The sequence below is a fragment of the Balaenoptera physalus genome (genome assembly GCF_965194825.1).
Source record: "Balaenoptera physalus genome assembly, chromosome: 15".
Taxonomy (NCBI): domain Eukaryota; kingdom Metazoa; phylum Chordata; class Mammalia; order Artiodactyla; family Balaenopteridae; genus Balaenoptera; species Balaenoptera physalus.
Genome location: NC_138894.1, coordinates 60,570,057 through 60,593,718, shown reverse-complemented (window position 1 = coordinate 60,593,718; position 23,662 = coordinate 60,570,057). Strand labels below are relative to the sequence as shown.

The 23,662-nt window shown below is 37.1% G+C and overlaps 1 protein-coding gene across 2 annotated transcripts in view; it reads right to left on the bottom strand.

The window, feature by feature from the left end:
* SRBD1 (S1 RNA binding domain 1) overlaps window positions 1-23,662 on the bottom strand; it is a 236,043-nt gene that overhangs the window by 13,132 nt on the left and 199,249 nt on the right. For both annotated transcript variants that reach the window (XM_082427667.1, XM_082427668.1), the window contains exons 17-19: window positions 21,375-21,481; window positions 20,116-20,292; window positions 16,849-17,031 (exon numbers count right to left, since the gene is read on the bottom strand). In XM_082427667.1, the coding sequence (XP_082283793.1) occupies window positions 16,849-17,031; window positions 20,116-20,292; window positions 21,375-21,481 (467 nt within the window). The remainder of the gene's footprint in view (window positions 1-16,848; window positions 17,032-20,115; window positions 20,293-21,374; window positions 21,482-23,662) is intronic.

Below are 23,662 nucleotides of genomic sequence, written 5' to 3'. Positions count from 1 at the left end.
ACCATGCTGTACATTAGATCTCCAGAACTTATCCATCTTATAATTGGAAGTTTGTACTGTTTGAGCAACTTCTGGTCTTAAAAACCAGACACAAGTTTTTTCTGTAAATTAAGAATAAACAGGGCTTCCCTGGTGGCGCAGTGGTTGAGAGTCTGCCTGCCAATGCAGGGGACACGGGTTCGAGCCCTGGTCTGGGAAGATCCCACATGCCGCGAAGCAAATGGGCCCGTGAGCCACAATTGCTGAGACTGCGCGTCTGGAGCCTGTGCTCCGCAACGGGAGGGGCCGCGATGGTGGGAGGCCCGCGCACCGCGATGAGGGGTGGCCCCCGCTTGCCACAGCTAGAGAGAGTTCTCGCACGGAAACGAAGATCCAACACAGTCATAAATAAAAAAAAAAAAAAAAAAAAAAAAACAGAATAAACAGTGCTTGGCTTTTGTACAGAAGAGCTCCTGTCCCCAAGAAAATATTTTGTGAGGTTATATGACTACTCCTGTTCCAGACCTGAATTTTAAGTTAATGGTTATTTACTCTCTGAAAACATACTTTTCCACATTGATCTAAGGGTCAGAAATAGGTATATCCTCAGTAATAAAGGAAATATCACATTACTATTAGAATAGTGCAGATACTGATATAAATCATCCCTTGAAATACAACTTCCCTAGTCCATCATTTTGGTGCTGCATGTCATATTCCTGCTACACAGGCTGTTAACCACTTCTAGAAACTAACCTTTTAAAAATTTTCCCTGATGGCCAAAAATAGAAATAACAATTAAATACTAGCTAAAGCTTTATTAAAATGAGTGCCGAGTAACAATCTTAACATTAAATTTCCTGGCATTTCTCAAGTTAAATCAAGAACATAACAACTTTCAAGCTTAACTATCTGGAGTGAATCAAATTCTTAATGCAGCAGATTCTTTGGGAGAGTGCCAGGTCTCACTGTGACATGTACCAATCATCATAATCTGCAGCACAAAGCACTACCTCCTGGTACCTCGTTCAAGCAAAAGGGGAAATCGGACACTTGCCTTTGGCTCTCTTGATCTACCAGAATGGCAGGACAAAACCAGAGGAGGCGTTGGGGGTGGCAACCCCCGCACAGGCTGCTGGCGATTTCACTCAGGGCCCGCAGAGCCAGCACGATGAAATCACTCACACATGGAGACACTGTGGCAATTTCTGGAGGACGGCAGAAAATGGGAAATAATCCTCTGTCATGGTCTGTCTCTGTTTTCTAGTCTGTAAAATCTAGGAAAGCCCAGCCTCTGGACACGATACTCTGTGGAGGCTTGGGATTTAACTTGGGGAGGTCCTAAAATCCCTTCAATCCACAAAAGATTCTCAAAGAGGCACTTACTCAACACAATGGCAGAAAGGATGATCGAGAGGTTCTATCAACAGTTTTGCTTACACAACTGCATTGAACTCAGCCAGTTTAGACTACAGAAAAAAAAAATTTAAATTGGGATAAAGCTAGACACTTCATTTTGCTCTATTAAAATTGTCAATTCCTGGGCTTCCCTGGTGGCTCAGTGGTTAAGAATCCACCTGCCAACGCAGGGGACACGGGTCTGGAAAGATCCCACATGCCACAGAGCAACAAAGCCCATGTGCCACAACTACTGTCTGGGCTCTAGAGCCCGCGAACCACAACTAATGAGCCCGCATGCCACAACTACTGAAGCCCGTGCGCCTAGAGCCCATGCTCCGCAACAAGAGAAGCCACCGCAATGAGAAGCCCGTGCACCGCAACGAAGAGTAGTCCCACTCGCCGCAACTAGAGAAAGCCCGTGCACAGCAACAAAGACCCGACGCAGCCAAAAATAAATAAAATTTAAAAAATAAATAAATTTATAATAAACAAAAATAAAATTGTCAATCGCTAAGTAGTTCTGTTTTCTCAGTCTTCTCCTATGTAGTCATCTTTCATTCTTTATTTCTATCATTTATTCTTTCATTAAACAAATAATGCCATATCAGTCTGTGTCCTAAAGCCATGAGACTAGAAGACACCACTGGGGAGTGGTGATCAAAGTTTAGTTCTTAAACTTCTCTCTTCCCCCATTCCCCTCCTTTACAATGAGTTTCCACTTCATCCTCCAGTGTCTCTGGCATTCATATAATTTTTGTCATTCATATCCACAATTACTGTCTTTCATACCCTTCATTCAATCTGTCAGCAAATCATATTGACTCTTCTTTAAAAATATACCTAGAAAAAAAAATATACCTAGAATCTGATAACTTCTTACCAACTCTTTTATCATTTTAGTCTCAGTCATCAACATCTTTCACCTGGATTATTGCACTTAGTCTAACTTGTCTCCCTGTTTCTACCACTACTCCTTATAGTCCCCCTAATACAGCAAACAACAGGATCCTTTTAACATGTAAGTCAGAGCATGTCACTCTTCAGCATAAAACCTTGCGGTGGCTCCTGATTCTGGCTCAGAATTAAGGCCAAGTCCCTATAATAGCCTCCCAATGCCCTTTTCACCTGATCTCCTATTTTTCTCTCCTTGCTCACTCTGCATTAGCCTCACTGGCTTCCTTGCTATTCCTTGATCATGCCAGACCTGCTCCCACCTTAGGGCCTTTACACTGTCTGGTCCCTCTTCCTGGAACACTCTTCCCCCAGATATCTGCACAGCTAACTCATTTACTTCCATCAAGACTTTGCTCAAATGTCACCTTGTCAGTTAGGTCTACCCTGACCACCCTACTTAAATTTGCAAGCCCTTATCCATAACCCTGGTAATCCTGATCCCCATTACTCTGCTCTTTTTCCCACTGATCTTATCACCTTTATCAACTATACAATTTATTTATTATGCTGGTTGTATACCATCTGTCTCCTTGAGAGCTGGGATCTTTGAACGTACTCCAAGATTGTAGAACAGTACCTGGAATACAGCAGGTACTCACTCAGAAGGTATATGTTTAATGAATGAATGAACAATCTGTTAACTCCAGCCTTGATTAATGGAAAGACAGTAGTGCCATTAACTATTCATCATGGGATAAGAGAGGAAGACCAAGCCTTTTTGTTTGTCTGTCTTGTTTTTATATGGGGCCGGTGAGGAGGATTAGTGGGAGGAAAAGAGGGAGTTATAAAGGGAGGGAAAAAGGAGGATACAAGTTTTAGTTTTAGATATATTGAGTTGGAGTTGCTAAGATATTCATGAGAAAATCTCTCACAGGTAAATGGAAAAGGAGAGCTAGAGCTTAGGAGAAAGGCCTGGACTAGAGATATTGAAATGTAGGATTGGAATTAGCAGTGGAGGGGTGAGAGATAAAGATAGTCATGTGAGTGGATGCAGTCATTCAGGGGAAAATATAGAATAAAAGAAGAAGGTGACTAAGGTAAAAACTTGAAGAATATCTACATTTAGAGGGCCAGAGGAAGAAGTCAGAGAAGACAGAATGTGAAAACAGTCATGGAAGAAGATCAGTAAGTTGATGGTGTCAAATGTTGCAGAATGGGTAAGTGGTTTAAGGACAGAAAGAGGCCACTGATTTTGACAATCAGGAGGTCATTAGTTGAGAGAATAATTCCAGAAGAGTGGTAATGATAGAAGCCAATCTATAAAGGCTGGAAGAAAGCAAACAGTAAAAATTAGAGGCAGATAATTCTGAGAAGTCTGGCAATGAGAAAAAGGAGCACTGAGAGAGAAGTTCTAGGAGGAAGTAAGATAAAAAGTGGTTGCTGCTTTTAGCTTTTAGGAAGTGAAGAATGGGAGACCAGAGCAACAATATGTCTCTGGGGCAAAACAAAAGGGATAAATTATGGAGACATTAAAGATACAAGAGACAGTCATAACATTTTACAAAGTTAAAAGACCTTATTCACTTGGCTGTCACCCTAACACTACCCCACACCAACTTTTAGAGGTGAGGCAACTACGACTCAGAGAGACCAAGAGAATGCCAAGGTCAAGTGTCCTGAGCGACAACCAGTCAGAAGTGAGAATGGGAAGAGAAGCAGAATCAAGTGATGGAAGGGTAGCTTGGGGAAGTGTGGGACAGAATGAGTAAAGATATGGAGACAATTATAAGGAATTTTAATTTTCAATTTTTTCAGTGAAGTAGAATGTAAAGTAATCAGCTAAATGTGAGAAGATCCTGAAACAAGTAAGAGATTGAGAACAGAAAGGGTTCCTGAAACAAGTAAGAGATTGAGAACAGAAAGGGTTCAAAGGACTATTGAAATAAAACCTACCTGTAGCAATAGTAGGTTTCTTAATCCCATGTTCCCCTTATATCTTCTATAATATGGAGTTTCTTATTGTTTTTAAACTGACATTTACTAAAGACCTCAAATTATCCCTTTTACTCTTTCTCTCTTATGTAAAAACATCTCCTGGCAGACGTGAGTACAAGTCTAGGGTGAGTACGCTACTCCTGCTCTTCACCCTCCTTGTCTTTTAAAATGAGAAGATACCAAATGTGGTCACTATCAACCTGCTTATTTTGAAATGTACATGTCTCATTCTAAAAAAGCATAATGAAAGGAATTCTTTTCAGTGCAATACTCAGGAAACATCATACCTGCAGCAGAACAGCATAAAGTTCTACATACTCTATGTGAAGAATCCATTTCTTACAGATCCCTTAATAAAATAAATAGGCAAAGTTTCCTTTATTGGAGGAGGTAATGTTTTCTCCAGAAGAAAGAGAGAGTCTAATTTCAGCCATGTGATGATAGAGAATAACAGTCAAAGCTAGCATATTACAGATATTCTGGGGTTTTTTTCCTTTAGAAGCACACAAAACACAAGCCTTGTTACATTTCTGTGCTGAACACAGACTGTCTTTAAGGGTATGATTCCCTTAAATCTGAAAGACCATTATTATTACATTTAAATCTGGCTCCAAACTAGCTTTTTAATTGTGAGCTCAGGCTTTGGAGTGTCACAGATCTGGTTCAAATCTTGGTTCCACCAGCTGACTTATCTTAGGCAATCTACTTCACCCATCAGAGACTTTGTATACCTAAAGAACTGGGAATATTAATAGTACTAACCTCGTTAAGATTGTTGTGGGGTTTAAACAAAATGATGCTTCTAAAGTGCCTGGTAATGAGGAAATATTCAATGAATGTTTGTTTTTATTGGACTATTAACTAATCCTCAAATCTGACCTGAGCTATATTTTCTGGTCTCCAACCCTTTAAACATCTTTTTTCCTCTTTCTACTGGCTGAAAGACCTAGCCCAAATGTCACCTCCTGCAAGAAACCTTATAAGAAACTCCTACCTGGAAATGAGATCTTTCTCCTGTGAACAACTTTGTGCTTTGCAAAGGACCCTTATTAATTATTGACCTCTACTGTGGTTATTTGTGAATAAGTTTCATCCTCCCTATTTTGGTAGGCTCCTTAGGACCATAAATCACCTCTATTCATTTTTATATTCTTCAGGCCCCACCACAGTGCTTTGTACATTTGAAGTGATGAATGAAATCATCAGCAATAAAATTCACAGAGTAAAAAATGAAACCATAAAGAACATGAAAAAAATATGGGGAACACTGAATTGATCTTAGAAATCAGGTATCTTAAGAGAAGATCAATTTGCATAAAAGCAAGAAAAAGAATAGTAGGTTTACTTCATAAAAATTAAACATTCATATTTCAAAAACATAATAGCATTATAAGCAGATAGAAAATTAAATAAACTAGAAAAAATTCAGCCCATACAACACTTTAATATTTAATAGAGAATCCCTACATGTAAATAAAACTTTTAAGTAATATAAATAATAAAAGTAGTCAAAAAAAAAAGTAGACTTTTAAAAAACCACTAAATGACTAACTTAGGTTACAAAATACCATGATCTCAGTTTTCTAAAATATGAATGTGAGAGAGAATATCATAAACACAAAAGTAAAAAGACTTAACGGCTTCACATTTTGTTGTATTTCTGGGAGTGACATCATGGTAGGGTAGCATTAAAGCTATTTATGTTCCTACTGCTTTTCTAATACAACTAAAAATGAAATTTACTGCAATGGAACTTACTTTTACAGAACTGAAGTCAAACCAGTGATGACCTAATCACATCCATCGTGGGCTTTTCTTCCCCAGGAAGACACTTTTTTAACACTATATGAAAGTTTGAACTACCTATATGTCTCTACTAAGTATACTTGAAAGCCAGAAAAGACTATCACAGTTCCAAAGTGGATAATGGGGATGGTAAGCAAAATTAGATACATTACCAGTTTGTCTCCAGATTTTAAAGGTCAGGAGTTGAACTTCACGTAGAGAAATTTCCCATGAAAAAGTCCTCAAGTACCCTGCTTCTGAGAGACAAGCCTACTCCCAAAGGAAGCATAGCGAAGGGTGAAGTCACTGGTAGGGCTTTTATGCTCCACATGCAGAAACTAGCCCATGTGAAAACTGGTAGGGAAGTCGTGTCTGACAGGAGAAACTCAAGATTTCTCAGGCTTGAACACTGCTGGTGGCATTGCAAATCAGTATGTTACTTGGAAATGAATATTAAGAGCCACATAAACTTTCAAACCCTTTGGAAGAGTAATTCCACTTCTAGGAATCCATCATAAGGAACCCCTACTAGTACTACTATTACTAAACTACAGTTCAATCACTTGATGGAATATTATTTAGCCTTTTAAAAAGGGATATGCAGAAACCAAAAATTTGTGCTTATATTAGAAAGCAAATAGAAAAACTTATAAACCACATTAGAACTACATCATAGAAACAAACAAAAATTAAAAAAAGACACTGGCTTTGCACAAAGCAAAATGCTAATTTAGTGCCCATGGAGATGTCAATTGTTGCAAGAAGTCTATAAATCCATGTGTACATATGCCTCTTCTCAAACAACAAACACTAAAAATACAATTACTATAATATGAGACCACAATTTTATTTAATATTAAAAAAATGAGAACCACGTGCTAGGATTAAGAATGGAACAAGGATGCCCATTCTCACCACTCTTATTCAACATAGTACTGAAAGTCCTGGCCATTGTAATAGGCAAGAAAAAGATATAAAAAGCATGAAGGTTAAAAAAGAAGTAGAAAAGCTTTCATCTATTTGCTGATAACATAATTGTTTATATAGGGAAATTTAAAGAATCTACAAACACATACTAAGAACTAGTAAGTGAATTTAGCAAGGCCACAGGATACAAGGTTACTATAAAAAAACAACTGTGTTTTTACATATTAGCAGCAAACAATTAGCAACAAGTTAACAAAAATTCCATTTACAATAGTGCTGAAAAGAATAAAATACATTTAATAAAACATATGCAAGACCTCTACACTAGAAACTAAAAAACATTGTTGAGAGAAATGACAGAAGATCTAAATAAAAGGAAAGAAAATAAGTTCATGATGAAAAGACTAAATAAATATTATGAAGACATCAACTGTTCCTAAATTCACCTATAGACTCAATGTAATCCCAATCATAACCCCACCAGGTTTTGTTTTTTTTAATGTAAATTGACAAGTTCATTCTAAAATTTATAGGAAAAACAAATCATCTAGACTATTCAGAGCAATATTAAAAAAACAAAGTTGGAGGACTGACGCTCCCTGACTTAGAAACTTAGCATAAAACTACAGTAATAAAGATACTGTGGTATTGACAAACAGATCAATGAAACAGAATAGAGAGCCAGAAATAGACCCACACTTACACAGTCATTTGACTTTCAACAAAGGTACAAAACAATGGGTAAAGGAAAGTTGTGTTGTTGCTATTGTTTTTCAAACTGGTGCTGGAATAACTAAATGTTCATAATGAAGAAAGAAAATGAACCTTGACCCCTACTTCAAATCATATACAAAATGTAACTTCAGATATATCACTGACCTAAATGTGAAAGTTAAAACCATCAAGCTTGGGTTTCCCTGGTGGCACAGTAGTTAGGAATCCCCCTGCCAGTGCAGAGGACATGGGTTCGAGCCCTGGTCCAGGAAGATCCCACATGCCGCGGAGCAGCTGGGCCCGGGTGCCACAACTACTGAGCCTGCGCTCTAGAGCCCTTGAGCCACAACTACTGAAGACTGCATGACTGGGCCTGAGCTCCGCAGCAGGAGAAGCCACCGCAACGAGAAGCCTGTGCGCCACAACTGGAGAAGGCCTGTGCGCAGCAACGAAGACCCAATGCAGCCAAAAATAAATAAATAAAATAAATTTATATAAAAAAACCCCAAAATTAAAACCACCAAGCTTTAAGAAGAAAACACTGAGGAAAGATTCATGACTTGAGGTAGACAAAAGTTTCTTAGGACAAAGAAAGCAGTAACTTCATATAAAAGAAAAAAATGGATAAATTAGACATCATCAAAGTTAAAAACTTCTGCACATCAAAAGATGTTAATAAGAAAATAAAGATGTAAGCCACAAACTAGGACAAAATATTTGTGGAACATATATTTGACAAAGGACTAATATGCAGAATATGTTTTTAGGGGGCAGAGTCAAGATGGCGGTGTGAGAAGATGCCAAGTTAGCGTCTTCTCCCCACTAGGGCACCTGCCAGCCACTGGTGAGGGACCCTGACACCCAAGGAGATGGGAGGAGCCCCCAAGTGAACTGGTAGGACGTGGGGGACAGAGCGGGGAGGAGAAGTGGAGGCCAGACAGGATCAGCGCCCCTGAGGCCAGGGAGATCAGGAGAGGTAAGCAGTAGGGACCCTCCGGAGGAGCAGGAGAGGAGCTGAGGGTGACTGCCCATCCCACTCAGGCCCGGGGAGCCTGCTGAGCTCCCAGGCTGGTCCCCTGTCCTCCAAGGCACCCCCACCTCCCTGGCCGCATTGGTCTTGGGGGCATACGAAGGAGGCCAAGGGGAGTTCAGGACAGGCAGGCAGGAGGGACCCTCCAGGAGGAGTGGGAGAGGAGCAGAGGGTGTTTGCCCTGCCCACTAGGGCCCTGGGAGCCTGCTGAGCTCCCAGGCCGGTCCCCTGCCCTCCAAGGCCCCCCTAACCCCTGGCCACATTGGTCCTGGGGGCATAGGAAGGACGCCAACGGGAGGACAGGAGAGGCAGGTGGGAGGGGCCCTCCAGGACTGGAGGAGCAGGAGAGGAGAGGAGGAGCAGGAATGCCCCGCCCATTCGAGACCAGGAAGCCTGCTGGGCTCCCAGGTGAGGTCCCCCGCCCTCTGAGATGAGGGGTGGGGGGACACGCCTGGGCCCCTTCTGTTCCTTGAGCCTAAGCCCCACCCCCCACAGCCCCCAGGGCCTTTTCCAGCCCTGTGGGTCCTAAGCATAGGCCCCACCCACCACCCAAACCTTGCCCTTGCTTAGGCCCTGCCCTCCACAACCAAGGCCTTTCCCCTTGCCTTTTTTTTTTTCTCTTTTCCCTCCTTCTCTTTTTTACTATTGTGGTACTGTTGTACCTTCCGGTTGTTGATTCACCTATATTTTTATTTTTATATTCTTTCTAACATATCTGTTAGTTTCCTAGCCTAATTTTATTTTTTACTTTGTTATTGTTCTCTCTCTCTTTTTTTTTTTGCCACTGCATGCTGCTTGCAGGATCTTGCTTCATGAGGCGGGGGTCGGGCCAAAGCTCCTGTGGTGGGAGCTCCGTGTTGGAACCACTGGACTAACAGAGAACCTCAGATCCCAGGGAATATTCCCTGGAGTGAGGTCTCACGGAGGTCCTCATCTCAGCACCAAGACCCAGCTCTACCCAACAGCCACCAAATTCCAGTGTTGGAAGCCTCAGGCCAAATAACCACTAAGACAGGAATACAATTCCACTCATAAAAAAAAAAAAAAATGAGACAGCAAAAAAAATATGTCACAGATGAAGGAGCAAGGTAAAAACCTACAAGACCAAATAAATGAAGAGGAAATAGGCAATCTACCTGAAAAAGAATTCAGAGAAATGAGAGTAAAGATGATCCAGAATCCTGGAAACAGAATGGAAGCATGGATTGAGAAAATACAAAAAATGTTTAACAAAGATCTAAAGAACTAAAGAACAAACAAACAGAGATGAACAACACAATAACTGAAATGAAAAATACACTAGAAGGAATCAATAACAGAATAACTGAGGCAGAAGAATGAATAAGTGAGCTGGAAGACAAAATGGTGGAAATAACTGCCGAGGAGCAGAATAAAGAAAAAAGATGAAAAGAATTGAAGACAATCTCAGAGACCTCTGAGACAACGCTAAATGCACCACATTTGAATTACAGGGGTCCCAGAAGAAGAAGAGAAAAAGAAAGGGTCTGAGAAAATATTTGAAGAGATTACAGTCAAAAGCTTCCCTAACATGGGAAAGGAAATAGTCACTCAAGTCCAGGAAGCACAGAGAGTCCCATACAGGATAAACTCTAGGAAAAACAAACCAAGACACATATTAATCAAACTAACAAAAATTAAATTCAAGGGAAAAACAAACAAAAAAAACATACAAAGGAGTCCCCACAAGGTTATCAGCTGATATTTCAGCAGAAACTCTGCAGGCCAGAAGGGAGTTGCAGGACATACTTAAAGTGATGAAAGAGAAAAACATACAACCAAGATTACTCTATCCAGCAAGGATCTCATTCAGATGCAAGGGAGAAATCAAAAGCTTTTCAAACAAGGAAAAGCTAAGAGAATTCAGCACCACCAAACCAGCCTTACAACAAATGCTAAAGCAACTTCTCTAGGCGGGAAACGCAAGAGAAGAAAAAGACCCACAAAAACAAACCCGAAACAATTAAGAAAATGGTAATAGGAACATACATATCAATAATAACCTTGAATGTAAATGGATTAAATGCCCCAACCAAAAGACACAGACTGGCTGAACAGATACAAAAACAAGACGCATATATATGTTGTCTACAAAAGACCCACTTCAGACCTAGGGACACATACAGACTGAAAGTGAAAGGATGGAAAATGATATTCCATGCAAATGGAAATCAAAAGAAAGCTGGAGTAGCAATATTCATATCAGACAAAATAAACTTAAAAATAAAGACTATTACAAGAGATAAGGAGGGACACTACATAATGATCAAAGGATCAATCCAAGAAGAAGATATAACAATTAAAAATGTTTATGCACCCAACATAGGAGCACCTCAATACATAAGGCAAATGTTAACAACCATGAAAGGAGAAATTGACAGTAACACAGTAATAGTAGGGGACTTTTAACACGCCACTTACACCAATGGACAGATCATCCAAACAAAAAATAAATAAGGAAACACAAGCTTTAAATGACACAATAGACCAGGTAGATTTAATTGATACTTATAAAACATTCCACCGAAAAGTGGCAGAATACCCTTTCTTCTGAAGTGCACATGGAACATTCTCCAGGATAGATCACATCTTGGGTCACAAATCAAGCCTTGGAAAATTTAAGAAAACTGAATTCTTATCAAGCATCTTTTCTGACCACAACGCTATGAGACTGGAAATCAATTACAGGAAGAAGATTTGTATAAAACACAAATACATGGAGGCTAAACATGTGCTACTAAATAACCAAGAGATCCCTGAAGAAATCAAAGAAGAAATTAAAAAATGTCTAGAAACAAATGACAACAAAAACATGATGACCCAAAACCTATGGGATGCAGCAAAAGCAGTTCTAACAGGGAAGTTTATAGCAATTCAATCTCACCTCAAGAAACAAGAAAAATCGCAAATAAACAATCTAAGCCAACACTGAAAACAACGAGAGAAAGAAGAACAAAGAAAACCCAAAGTAAGTAGAAGGAAAGAAATCATAAAAATCAGAGCAGAAATAAATGAAATAGAAACTAAGAAAACAATAGCAAATAACAATAAAACTACAAGCTGGTTCTTTGAGAAGATAAACAAAATTGATAAACCCTTAGCCAGACCCATCAAAAAAAAAAGGGAGAGGATGCAAATCAATAAAATTAGAAATGAAAAAGGAGAGATCACAACTGACACCGCAGAAACACAAAGGATTATAAGAGACTACTACAAAAAACTATATACCAATAAAATGGACAACCAAGAAGAAATGGACAAATTCTTGGAAAGGTACAATTTTCCAAGACTGAACCAGGAAGCATTAGAAAATATAAACAGACCCGTCACAAGTAATGAAATTGAAACCATAATTAAAAATCTTCCAACAAACAGAAGTCCAGGACCAGATGGCTTCACAGGAGGTGAATTCTACCAAACATTTAGAGAAGAGCTAACACCCATCCTTCTCAAGCTCTTCCAAAAAATTGCAGAGGGAGAAACACTCCCAAATTCATTCTATGAAGCCACCATCACCCTGATACCAAAACCAGAAAAAGATATTACAAAAAAAGAAAATTATAGACCAATATCACTGATGAACATAGATGCAAAAATCCTCAACAAAATACTAACAAACAGAATCCAACAACACATTAAAAGAATCATACACCATGATCAAGTGGGATTTATCCCAGGTATGCAAGGATTCTTCAATATATGCAAATCAAACAATGTGATACACTACATTAACAAATTAAGGAATAAAAACCATATGATCATCTCAACAGATGCAGAAAAAGCTTTTTGACAAAATTCAACACTCATTTACGATAAAAACTCTCCAGAAAATGGGCATAGAGGGAACCTACCTCAACATAATAAAGGCCATATATGAGAAACTCACAGCAAGCATCATACTCAATGGTGAAAAACTGAAAGCATTTCCACTAAGATCAGGAACAAGACAAGGATGACCACTCTTGCCACTCTTATTCAACATAGTTTTGGAAGTCCTAGCCACGGCAATCAGAGAAGAAAAAGAAATACAAATTGGAAAAGAAGTAAAAGTGTCACCATTTGTGGATGACATGATACTATACATAGAAAATCCTAAAGATGCCACCAGAAAACTACTAGAATTAAACAATGAATTTGGTAAGGTTGTAGGACACAAAATTAATGCACAGAAATCTCTGGCTTTCCTATACACCAACAATGAAAAATCAGAAAAAGAAATTAAGGAAACAATCCCATTTACCATAGCAACAAAAATAATAAAGCATCTAGGAAAAAACTTGCCTGTGGAGGCGAAAGACTTGTACTCAGAAAACTATAAAACACTGATGAATGAAATCAAAGATGACATAAACAGATGGAGAAATATACTATGTTCTGGATTGGAAGAATCAATATTGTGAAAATGATTATACTACCCAAAGCAATCTACAGATTCAATGCAATCCCTATCAAACTACCAATGGCATTCTTCACAGAATTGGAACAAAAAATTTTGCAATTCATATGGAAACATAAAAGACCCCGAATAACCAAAGCAATCTTGAGAAAGAAAAACGGAGTTGGAAGAATCAGGCTCCCCAACTTCAAAATATACCACAAAGCTACAGTAATCAAGACAGTATGGTACTGGCAGAAAAACAGAAATATAGATCAATGGAACAGGATAGAAAGCCCAGAGATAAACCCATGCACATATGGTCACCTAATTTATGACAAAGGAGGCAAGAACATACAATGGAGAAAAGACATCTTCTTCAATACGTGGTGCTGGGAAAACTGGACAGCTACATGTAAAGAATGAAATTAGAACACTTCTTAACACCATACACAAAAATAAACTCCAAATGGATTAAAGACCTAAATGTAAGACCAGACACTGTAAAACTCTTAGAGGAAAAATAGGAAATACACTCTTTGACATAAACCACAGCAAGATCTTTTTTGACCCACCTCCTAGAGTTACAGAAATAAAAACAAAAATAAACAAATGGGACTTAATTAAACTTAAAAGCTTTTGCACAGCAAAGGAAACCATAAACAAGACAAAAAGACAACCCTCAGAATGGGAGAAAATATTTGCAAATGAAACAACAAACAAAGGATTAATCTCCAAAATATATAAACAGCTCATGAAGCTCGATATCAAAAAAAACAAACAGTCCAATTAAAAATGGGCAGAAGACCTAAACAGACATTTCACCAAGGAAGACATACAGATGGCCAAGAGGCACATGAAAAGATGGGTCAACATCACTAATTATTAGAGAAATGCAAATCAAAACTACAATGAGGTATCACCTCATGCCATTCAGAATGGCTATTATCAAGAAATCTAGAAACGATAAATGCTGGAAAGGGTGTGGTGAAAAGGAAACCCTCCTGCACTGTTAGTGGGAATGTAAATTGATACAACCACTATGGAAAACAGTACGGAGGTTCCTTAAAAAACTAAAAATAGAATTACCATATGATCCAGCAATCCCATTACTGGGCATATACCCTGAGAAAACCATAAATCAAAAAGAGACATGTACCACAATATTCATTGCAGCACTATTTACAATAGCCAGGACACGGAACCAAGCTAAATGTCCATCGACAGATGAATGGATAAAGAAGATGTGCACATATATACAATGGAATATTACTCAGCCATAAAAAGAAATGAAATTGAGTTACTTTTAGTGAGGTGGATGGACCTAGAGTCTGTCATACAGAGTGAACTAAGTCAGAAAGAGAAAAACAAATACCGTATTCTAACGCATATATATGGAATCTAAAAAAAAAAAAAATGGTACTGATGAACCTAGTTGCAGGGCAGGAATAAAGATGTAGACATACAGAATGGACTTGAGGACACAGGGTGGGAGGGGGAAGCTGGGGTGAAGTGTGAGTAGCATCGACATACACTACCGAATGTAAAATAGCTAGCAGGAAGCAGCAGCATAGCACAGGGAGATCAGCTCGGTGCTTTGAGATGACCTAGAGGGGTGGGATAGGGAGGATGGGAGGGAGCTCAAGAGGGAGGGGATATGGGGATATATGTATGCATATGGCTGATTCACTTTGGTGTACAACAGAAACTAACAGTATTGTGAAGCAATTATACTCCAATAAAGATCTATTAAAAAAGAAAAAGAATATGTTTTTAACATTCCCACAACTCAATAATAAAAAAGGTAAACAACTCAATTAGAAAATGGCTAAATGATATGAACAGATAGTTCACAAAAGAAGCTACACAAATGGCTAATAAGCACATGAAAAAGTGCTCACTGTCACCAGGGAAATGCAAATTAAAACCACAAAGAGATACTACCACATACACACATATACTAGAATGGCTAAAATTAAAAAGACTAACATCAAATGATGGCAAAGCAAACTCTTAGCATTGTTGGTGAAGTGTAAAATGGTACAACTACACTGGATTGTAGTCTGGAAGTTTCTAAGAAAACTAAACACTCACCTGATTTATGGCCCAGCAAATCCTCTCCTAAGTAATTTTCCAAGATAAATGAAAAAAAATGTCAACAACAACAAAAAATTATACAAGACTGTTCATAGCAGCTTTACTCATAATAACCTAAAACTGGAATAACCAAAAAACTGGAAATAGGCAAGCTTCCTTCAATAAGGAGAATAAACTATGGTATAGTTATACAACGGCATATTATTCAGCAATAAAAATATTTACCCATGTTACAACATGAATTAAAAATAAACATGTTGAAAGAAGCTTTATACAAAAGAGTACACTGTGTGATATCATTTACATGAAGTTCAAGAAGAGGCAAACTAATCTTTGGCTGAAGAAATGAGAACATATGGTTAGTGCTGAGAGGATAGGCAGGGATTTTCCAGGAAGAGGTACAAGGGAATGCTCTAGGATGATGGCAATGTTTTTTATCTTGATAGAGGTTTGGGTTACACAGATGTAGGTATTTATTTGCCAAAATTCAGCTCTTGAACACTTATAATTAAAATGTACATGAATTTTACTTCAAAAGAAAAAAAATTAGGAATTATTGAGTTCTAGTTAATGATATACATGCCAAAGTATTAGCTGACAGTGTGTTGATGTCTGCAATTTTCTTTAAAATATATATAAAAAAAGAGATGGACTCATTGACAAATAGATGGGTAGATAAGTGGAAAAACAGGCATAGTAAAATGTAAATGATAAAATCTGGATGTGGGTATACAGGAATTCACTGCAAAATTTTTTTTCAACTTTTCCCTATGTTAAATTTTTTCATAATAAAATGTTGGGAGAAAAACAGATACGACTGCTTTTGATGTTGACAGAATATTATTTTTTACTTCCTTTTTTATTTTCTAAGTTTTCTATAATGTGCAGTAGTCTTTACGATCTTAAACATTTTTAAAAGAAATTACAATTATATTTCTTAAAATAATCAAATATAAATTATTTTTAAAACAAGTTAAAAATCTTACTTTAGATTCAATGAAAATTAAAATACCACTATTTTTAAACTCACTGTCATTTAATTCACTAAAAGTCTTAAAATATTTAGTTATGTAGGAAGTCACGTTTTTGAACTAATTAATTTTGAACTAATCAAATGTGGTATCAAAGTTTTCTCTTTTAATGTCTAATATTAAACTTTCCCTTGTACTCAAACCTCCCCCTGTGTTAATTAATGCATGCTCATTAAAAGTACATCATTTCTTAAACTCTATAATAACTAAGCAGGGCAACATTTCTTAAGAAATCTGAGAGTAGGCTGTTTACTAAAGGGCTTTATCTTTAGATAAGCACAAGCTTCAAGCCAGGTGCTAGTCATTTGTGTCTTGTTAATTTCCAAAACAAACAGAGGAGAGTGCCATGCTATTTCCATTACACACACTTCACCATTAGGACCAGGGTTTATGAGCTTGACATTGTTCCAGGAATAATGGTTTCATTCCTCACTGAAATAAAATAATGTGCCACATAACTCAGCAATGTGGAACTTCTGAAAAATGTTGTCATGTTAAACATGGTCATATTTTTAAAGTCTCCATTATGCCAAAACAAAGGCCATTTGCTGTAGAGAACTCACTCTGGGCACAGAAAACTCTTACATGGGCCTCAGACTTACCTCATCGCTATGTCATATGATTCCGGGTGAATACAAGTTTGGTCCAAAGGATTTGGCTTTAGTACAGCATTCACTGCAGTTTTGCTCTTCTTCTTGCCTTGCTTCTCATTTGTGACTTCAACACCTGCTGAAGATGCCACAGCAACTCCCTGCATTTTGCCTGCAGATTCAGTTTGCTGACGACTGTAACCATTCAAAACAACATATGGGGTGGGGCGGGGGAGGGTTAGGGGGTGGGCAGAAAAGAGTCTTTAATTAAAAATGTGCTTATTTCTCTGCCATACAAATATACACAAACAGCAACCAGATTCTGACCATTCACTTCACAGAAATTACCACTTAGTTTAAACACTGTTAATAGGGTTTTCTGTTACTTAAAGCCAAAAACATTCTTAAGTGATTCTGTCTGTATAACTGGCATTCTAGGAGAGAACAGAGAGAAATGGAGGAAAATTAATTAAATAAGGAGGAGAAGGTGATTTCTCAGAGGTGAAGAAAAAGCTCCCCAAAGGAATCTACTGAGTATAAAATAGAATGAATGGGAAAAAAATGAAAAAGACATTTTGACATATTATGGGGAAACTTTAGAATATAATTTTTAAAATTAAGAGAGAAAAATAAAACAGATTATTGAAAGGAACTAGAATCAAACTGGCATCAGTTTTCTCACTGACAAACATCAGATGCCAGAACACAGTGGAATAATATTTTAAAAGTCTGAGACAAAATGATTTTGACTCTAGAATCATATACCTAGCCAAAGTAGCATTCAAATTAAAATCATTTTCAGACATGTAAGGACTGAAGTACAACCCATATAATACACCCTCTCTGAAAAGAGCTTAAGTATATACTCCAGCAAAAACAATGAATTCACGAAAAATGATACTGTGGGCTACAAGAAACAGTGATGAGCACAGAAACCATTAAAAAATTATTAGGTTAAATAACTGCTCATGAATAATGTAGAAAATATATTAAAAGGACACAGTCTGAAACTAAAATCCCAGATCATCTCACCATAGCACATAGTGTTGAAGGGAGGAAGACTGGTAAAGAGAACTAAGGTTCTAGTCTTCTCCAGGAGGAGGACAGAGAAACCTATTAACTCCAGAGACCAATCCAAATCAAATTTAAAGATAATCACCAGAAGAATAAAAGTAAGATATGCAAGCTGAAATCACTAAGAGGAGATAAAGATGAGTAAGGAAGACAAGAAGAGAAACAGGGAGAAAACGTGTTAACTGATAAATCCAACAAACTGCATGAAAGGAAAAGAATCAGAAGGCATGAAGAGAAAATATAAAATAAGAGGGAAGATCAAGTCCAAACACATCAATAAATATAATATATGTGAATGTATTAATAAGACTGAGCAAACCTAGAAAATCTATTTGTTTATAAGAGTCATAAAAAATTGAATGTCATAGAAAGTTTGAAAATAAAAAATACCAAGCATATTCTGAAAAGGCAGATATAGCAACAATGCCAGCAAACAAAACAGATTTCAAAGTAAAAAACATTCAATGAGATAGCAAGAGTCATTCTGAATAACAGTATGACCTATCAAGTAGATATAATAGTCATGAATCTTCAAGTCCTTCATTACCAGTTGAAAAAATTTAAGGCTTTAAAACAACCCAAATGTTCATCAACAGGGCACTGATTAGATTAAATTATAGTCCATCTATAAATTACTGTGCAGGTATTATATATAAATGATAATTTATATATAATGATATAAATATATAAATCAATATGTAATATTTGGAAAGAGAGCCAAGATATATTACTGAAACTAATAAAACAAGTTTCAAATAGTTGTATAGCATGACTCCTTCTGTATGCATTTAAAAATAACAAATACATTATTAATTTACATAAATTTATTTTCAGGAAGCAATATATAAGAAATTATTTTGAAGTGACAAGTTGAGGTGCCCTTTTCATTTTATTCTTTTTTATACTGTTTGAATTTTCTAACCAAGTGTTAGAAAAAAACAAAAAGTAAGAAATCCAATTTTTTTTGCTTCTGGGTTTGGTGGTCTACTTAGAAAGAACTTCCACTACTCCAGCGGTCTGCAAAATTTACCCATGTTTTTTTCTGGTACTTTTACAGTTTTACTTTTTCCATTTAAGTGTATGATCCATCTGGAATTTATTTGGGTATAAGGTATGGGTTAGGACTGTAGCTTCTCCTACACATACAAAATTCCAGTTGTCATAATGCTACTTACTGGATAATTAATCAATTTTTCCAACTATTTGAAATATCATCTTTATCATAAACTAAATTCCCTCTGGGTTTGATGTATTTCAGACTCTATTCTGTTCTACCTGTTTCTACATCAAAACCAAACTGCTTAATTACTATGGCTTTATAATAAATTCTACTATCCAGTGGGGCTGGTTTTTCCTTAGTCTTTTCCAGGAAAAAAAAAATATTACTATAACTTTGTCAAAAGAAAAAAATACACATGAATGAATCAGGTAGTCCCAAAGAAGCAAATACATAAAAGCCATTCTTTCATGATTACAAAATGCTAAGAAGCTTACCAAATTTCTTTGCATTTGTGCTACAGGATTAGAAAGCAAGGATTTAGCTCTTAATCGACACATCTGATAATCAATGCTTTGGCCAGTTTTCAGTGAGGAAGGAGCAGGGAAACCCAACTATGCTTAGGGTAAAAGCTGTCAGTATGAAGTGGTCTTTGCGAAGTCCTCTTTGTTATACCTCATCTTATACCAGTCCTTCCTACTTGTGGTGCTCCAATCACACTGGCCTTAGTTTCATTTCCTGAATACACCAAAGTTGGTCCTGCCTTAGGATGTTGCACATGTACTGTCTGCTCTGCCTGGAATGCCCTTCTTCTGATCCCTGTGTGACTGGCTCCTTCATTTCATTCAAAACTCGGCTCAAATATCTTTTCAATGAATAACTCATATAAAGCAGTTTATTGCTCCCCAAAGGCAGTGTCATATTGCTTTGTTTTAATTTTTATAACACTTATTACATCTGAAACTATTTATTTTTACTAGTTTATTTATTGTCTGTCTCATACATTAAAATTTAACTCCATGAGGCCAGGGAATTTGTTGATTTGCTCACTGCTGTATTCCCAGTACCTAGCAAAGATTAGACAGTTGACACATATTGAATGAAGGAATGAACAAATAGACAGCTAGGATTTATGCCAGTGAGAAGGATGGGTAACAGAAAGAGAGGAGGTTGATAATAGAACAGACAGTGTACACTTCAATAATGACCTGCAAAATGTTCGAATATAATCCTGGTTGACTCTGATGAAACCAGCACACTGTTGGAAAGATTTTGGACCTAGCCCTTTCACTTTCTTCAGCTGTTCTCGGTTGATGAATGGCCCATTTTTCTCGCGCCATTCAATAATATTTTTGGCTCGGTTGGCATTGAGTCCAGCAATATGCCTAAAAAAATAAACAAAATGAGTAATGTGGCCAATGTAATTGTTCTAAGAGTACTGAAAGAAAAGATCTCATCTGAAAAGACAATGATATAAAACATTTGCATCATAAAAGCAACTGCAATTACATCTTGTCATATGTCTCTACACTATTCACATTCCCTGTGTTTCTGAATCAAGTAATAATTCTGCCTATTCCTGGTTAGCTTACAAAGTGAGTTAGCAGTAGAAGTTACAATAGCTACAGCTGCATTGTACTATTCTATTTTTTTGATCAGCCCGTTCTCATTAGTAAAGCCTTGAACTACAGAAAGATACTTATTCATGATATAAAAACTCTATCATTACGTAGTCGGCTTGGTGTTAATTAGAGAATCTTAATTTTATTACAGAATTCCATACATGGCATTATGGAATGTTTGTCGCTCTGGTGGAAAAGCAACACCTTACAATGCAAGGGATATTTTCTGCTATTCCAATTTCAAAGCAGAAAGATCCAGATTTTTTCCAGAGGTCCAGAATTTCATGCTGCATCAGCAGAGTTGTATAATAAATGCAAGACTAGGAACAAAAAAGCAATTCTTCTATAGCCACAGGGGAAAAAAAAAGAACATATAAGACATGATTACAGTACAATGAAGATTTAGAGATGTGACTTGTGGAATCAAGGTAAAAATATGGTAACCATACCTTGAACCATCAGGATTTATCTTTTGGTGACTGCCAGCTTTGACAGATGTAAGCAAGAGACTGAACTAGTGAAAAATATCTACTCTCCTGTGGTGGGAAACAGCTCTTTTCCATGTTAACCTAATTTAAATTCTATTAGCGACATTAATGCACTCGATAGTTACCATATGTTCTTCACATTAGATTTCCAGTATTAAAAATAACATGAATTGTTATAATTCTTTTCTTAAATGATGCCTTCCCCTCTGACTGATTACCTAAAGCAATGTATGAACTCATAGATTTTCTATACTTGACAACTTTATACACGTGTCCCCTTGCTCTAGCTGAGTTTGAACTGGATAGCCAGTAAAACTCAAGATTCTGTGATGTTCAGCCACAGACTTCTTGTCTCACCTTAACAAAACTTCTGAACAGATGTTAATATCCACTCCCACAAAGCTGACACATTCTTCTACAACACTATCCAGTGTTGCCTTGAGTAGAGTCTGAGACACATCGTGCTGAAAAGACAAAGATCAAATATGAATCAAAAGTAAAGAACATGCAAAAAACCACATTCACAAAAAGACAGACAAGATGAAAAGGCAGAGGGCTATGTACCAGATGAAGGAATAAGATATAACCCCAGAAAAACAACTAAATGAAGTGGAGGTAGGCAACCTTCCAGAAAAAGAATTCAGAATAATGACAGTGAAGATGATCCAGACCTTGGAAAAAGAATGGAGGCAAAGATCGAGAAGATGCAAGAAATGTTTAACAAAGACCTAGAAGAATTAAAGAACAAACAAACAGAGATGAACAATATAATAACTGAAATGAAAACTACACTAGAAGGAATCAATAGCAGAATAACTGAGGCAGAACGGATAAGTGACCTGGAAGACAGAATGGTGGAATTCACTGCTGTGGAACAGAATAAACAAAAAAGAAGGAAAAGAAATGAAGACAGCCTAAGACACCTCTGGGACAACATTAAACGCAACAACATTCGCATTATAGGGGACCCAGAAGGAGAAGAGAGAAAGGACCAGAGAAAATATTTGAAGAGATTATAGTCGAAAAGTTCCCTAATGTGGGAAAGGAAATAGCCACCTAAGTCCAGGAAGCACAGAGAGTCCCATACAGGATAAACCCAAGGAGAAACACACCGAGACACATAGTAATCAAATTGGCAAAAATTAAAGACAAAGAAAAATTATTGAAAGCAGCAAGGGAAGAACGACAAGTAACATACAAGGGAACTCCCATAAGGTTAACAGCTGATTTCACAGCAGAAATTCTACAAGCCAGAAGGGAGTGGTATGATATACTTAAAGTGATGAAAGGGAAGAACCTACAACCAAGATTACTGTACCCAGCAAGGATCTCATTCAGATTCGATGGAGAAATCAAAAGCTTTACAGACAAGCAAAAGCTAAGAGAATTCAGCACCACCAAACCAGCTCTACAACAAATGCTAAAGGAACTTCTCTAAGTGGGAAACACAAGGGAAGAAAAGGACCTATGAAACCAAACCCAAAACAATTAAGAAAATGGTCATAGGAACATACATATCGATAATTACCTTAAACGTGAATGGATTAAATGCTCCAACCAAAAGACGTAGGCTTGCTGAATGGATACAAAAACAAGACCCATCTATATGCTGTCTACAAGAGACCCACTTCAGACCTAGGGACACATACAGACTGAAAGTGAGGGGATGGAAAAAGATATTCCATGTAAATGGAAATGAAGAGAAAGCTGGAGTAGCAATTCTCATACCAGACAAAATTGACTTTAAAATAAAGACTATTACAAGAGACAAAGAAGGACACTACATAATGATCAAGGGATCAATCCAAGAAGATATAAGAATTGTAAATACTTATGCACCCAACATAGAAGCACCTCAATACATAAGGCAAATGCTAACAGCCACAAAAGCGGAAATTGACAGTAACACAATAATAGTAGGGGACTTTAACACCTCACTTTAACCAGTGGACAGATCATCCAAAATGAAAACAAATAAAGAAACAGAAGCTGTAAATGACACCAAAGACCAGATAGATTTAATTGATATTTATAGGACATTCCATCCAAAAACAGCAGATTACACTTTCTTCTCAAGTGAGCACGGAACATTCTCCTGGACAGATCACATCTTGGGTCACAAATCAAGCCTCAGTAAATTTAAGAAAACTGAAATCATATCAAGCATCTTTTCTGACCACAATGCTATGAGATTAGAAATCAATTAAAGGGAAAAAAACGTAAAAAGCACAAACACATGGAGGCTAAACAATACGTTACTAAATAACCAAGACATCACTGAAGAAATCAAAGAGGAAATCAAAAAATATCTAGAGACAAATGACAATGAAAACATGATGATCCAAAACCTATGGGATGCAGCAAAAGCAGTTCTAAGAGGGAAGTTTATAGCTATACAAGCCTGCCTCAAGAAACAAGAAAAATCTCAAATAAACAATCTTACACTACACTAAGGTTAGTGTAATCTTACACTAACCTTACACCTAAAAGAACTAGAGAAAGAAGAACAAACAAAACCCAAAGTTAGCAGAAGGAAAGAAATCATAAAGATCAGATCAGAAATAAATGAAATAGAAACAAAGAAAACAATTGCAAAGATCAATAAAACTAAAAGCTGGTTCTTTGAGAAGATAAACAAAACTGAT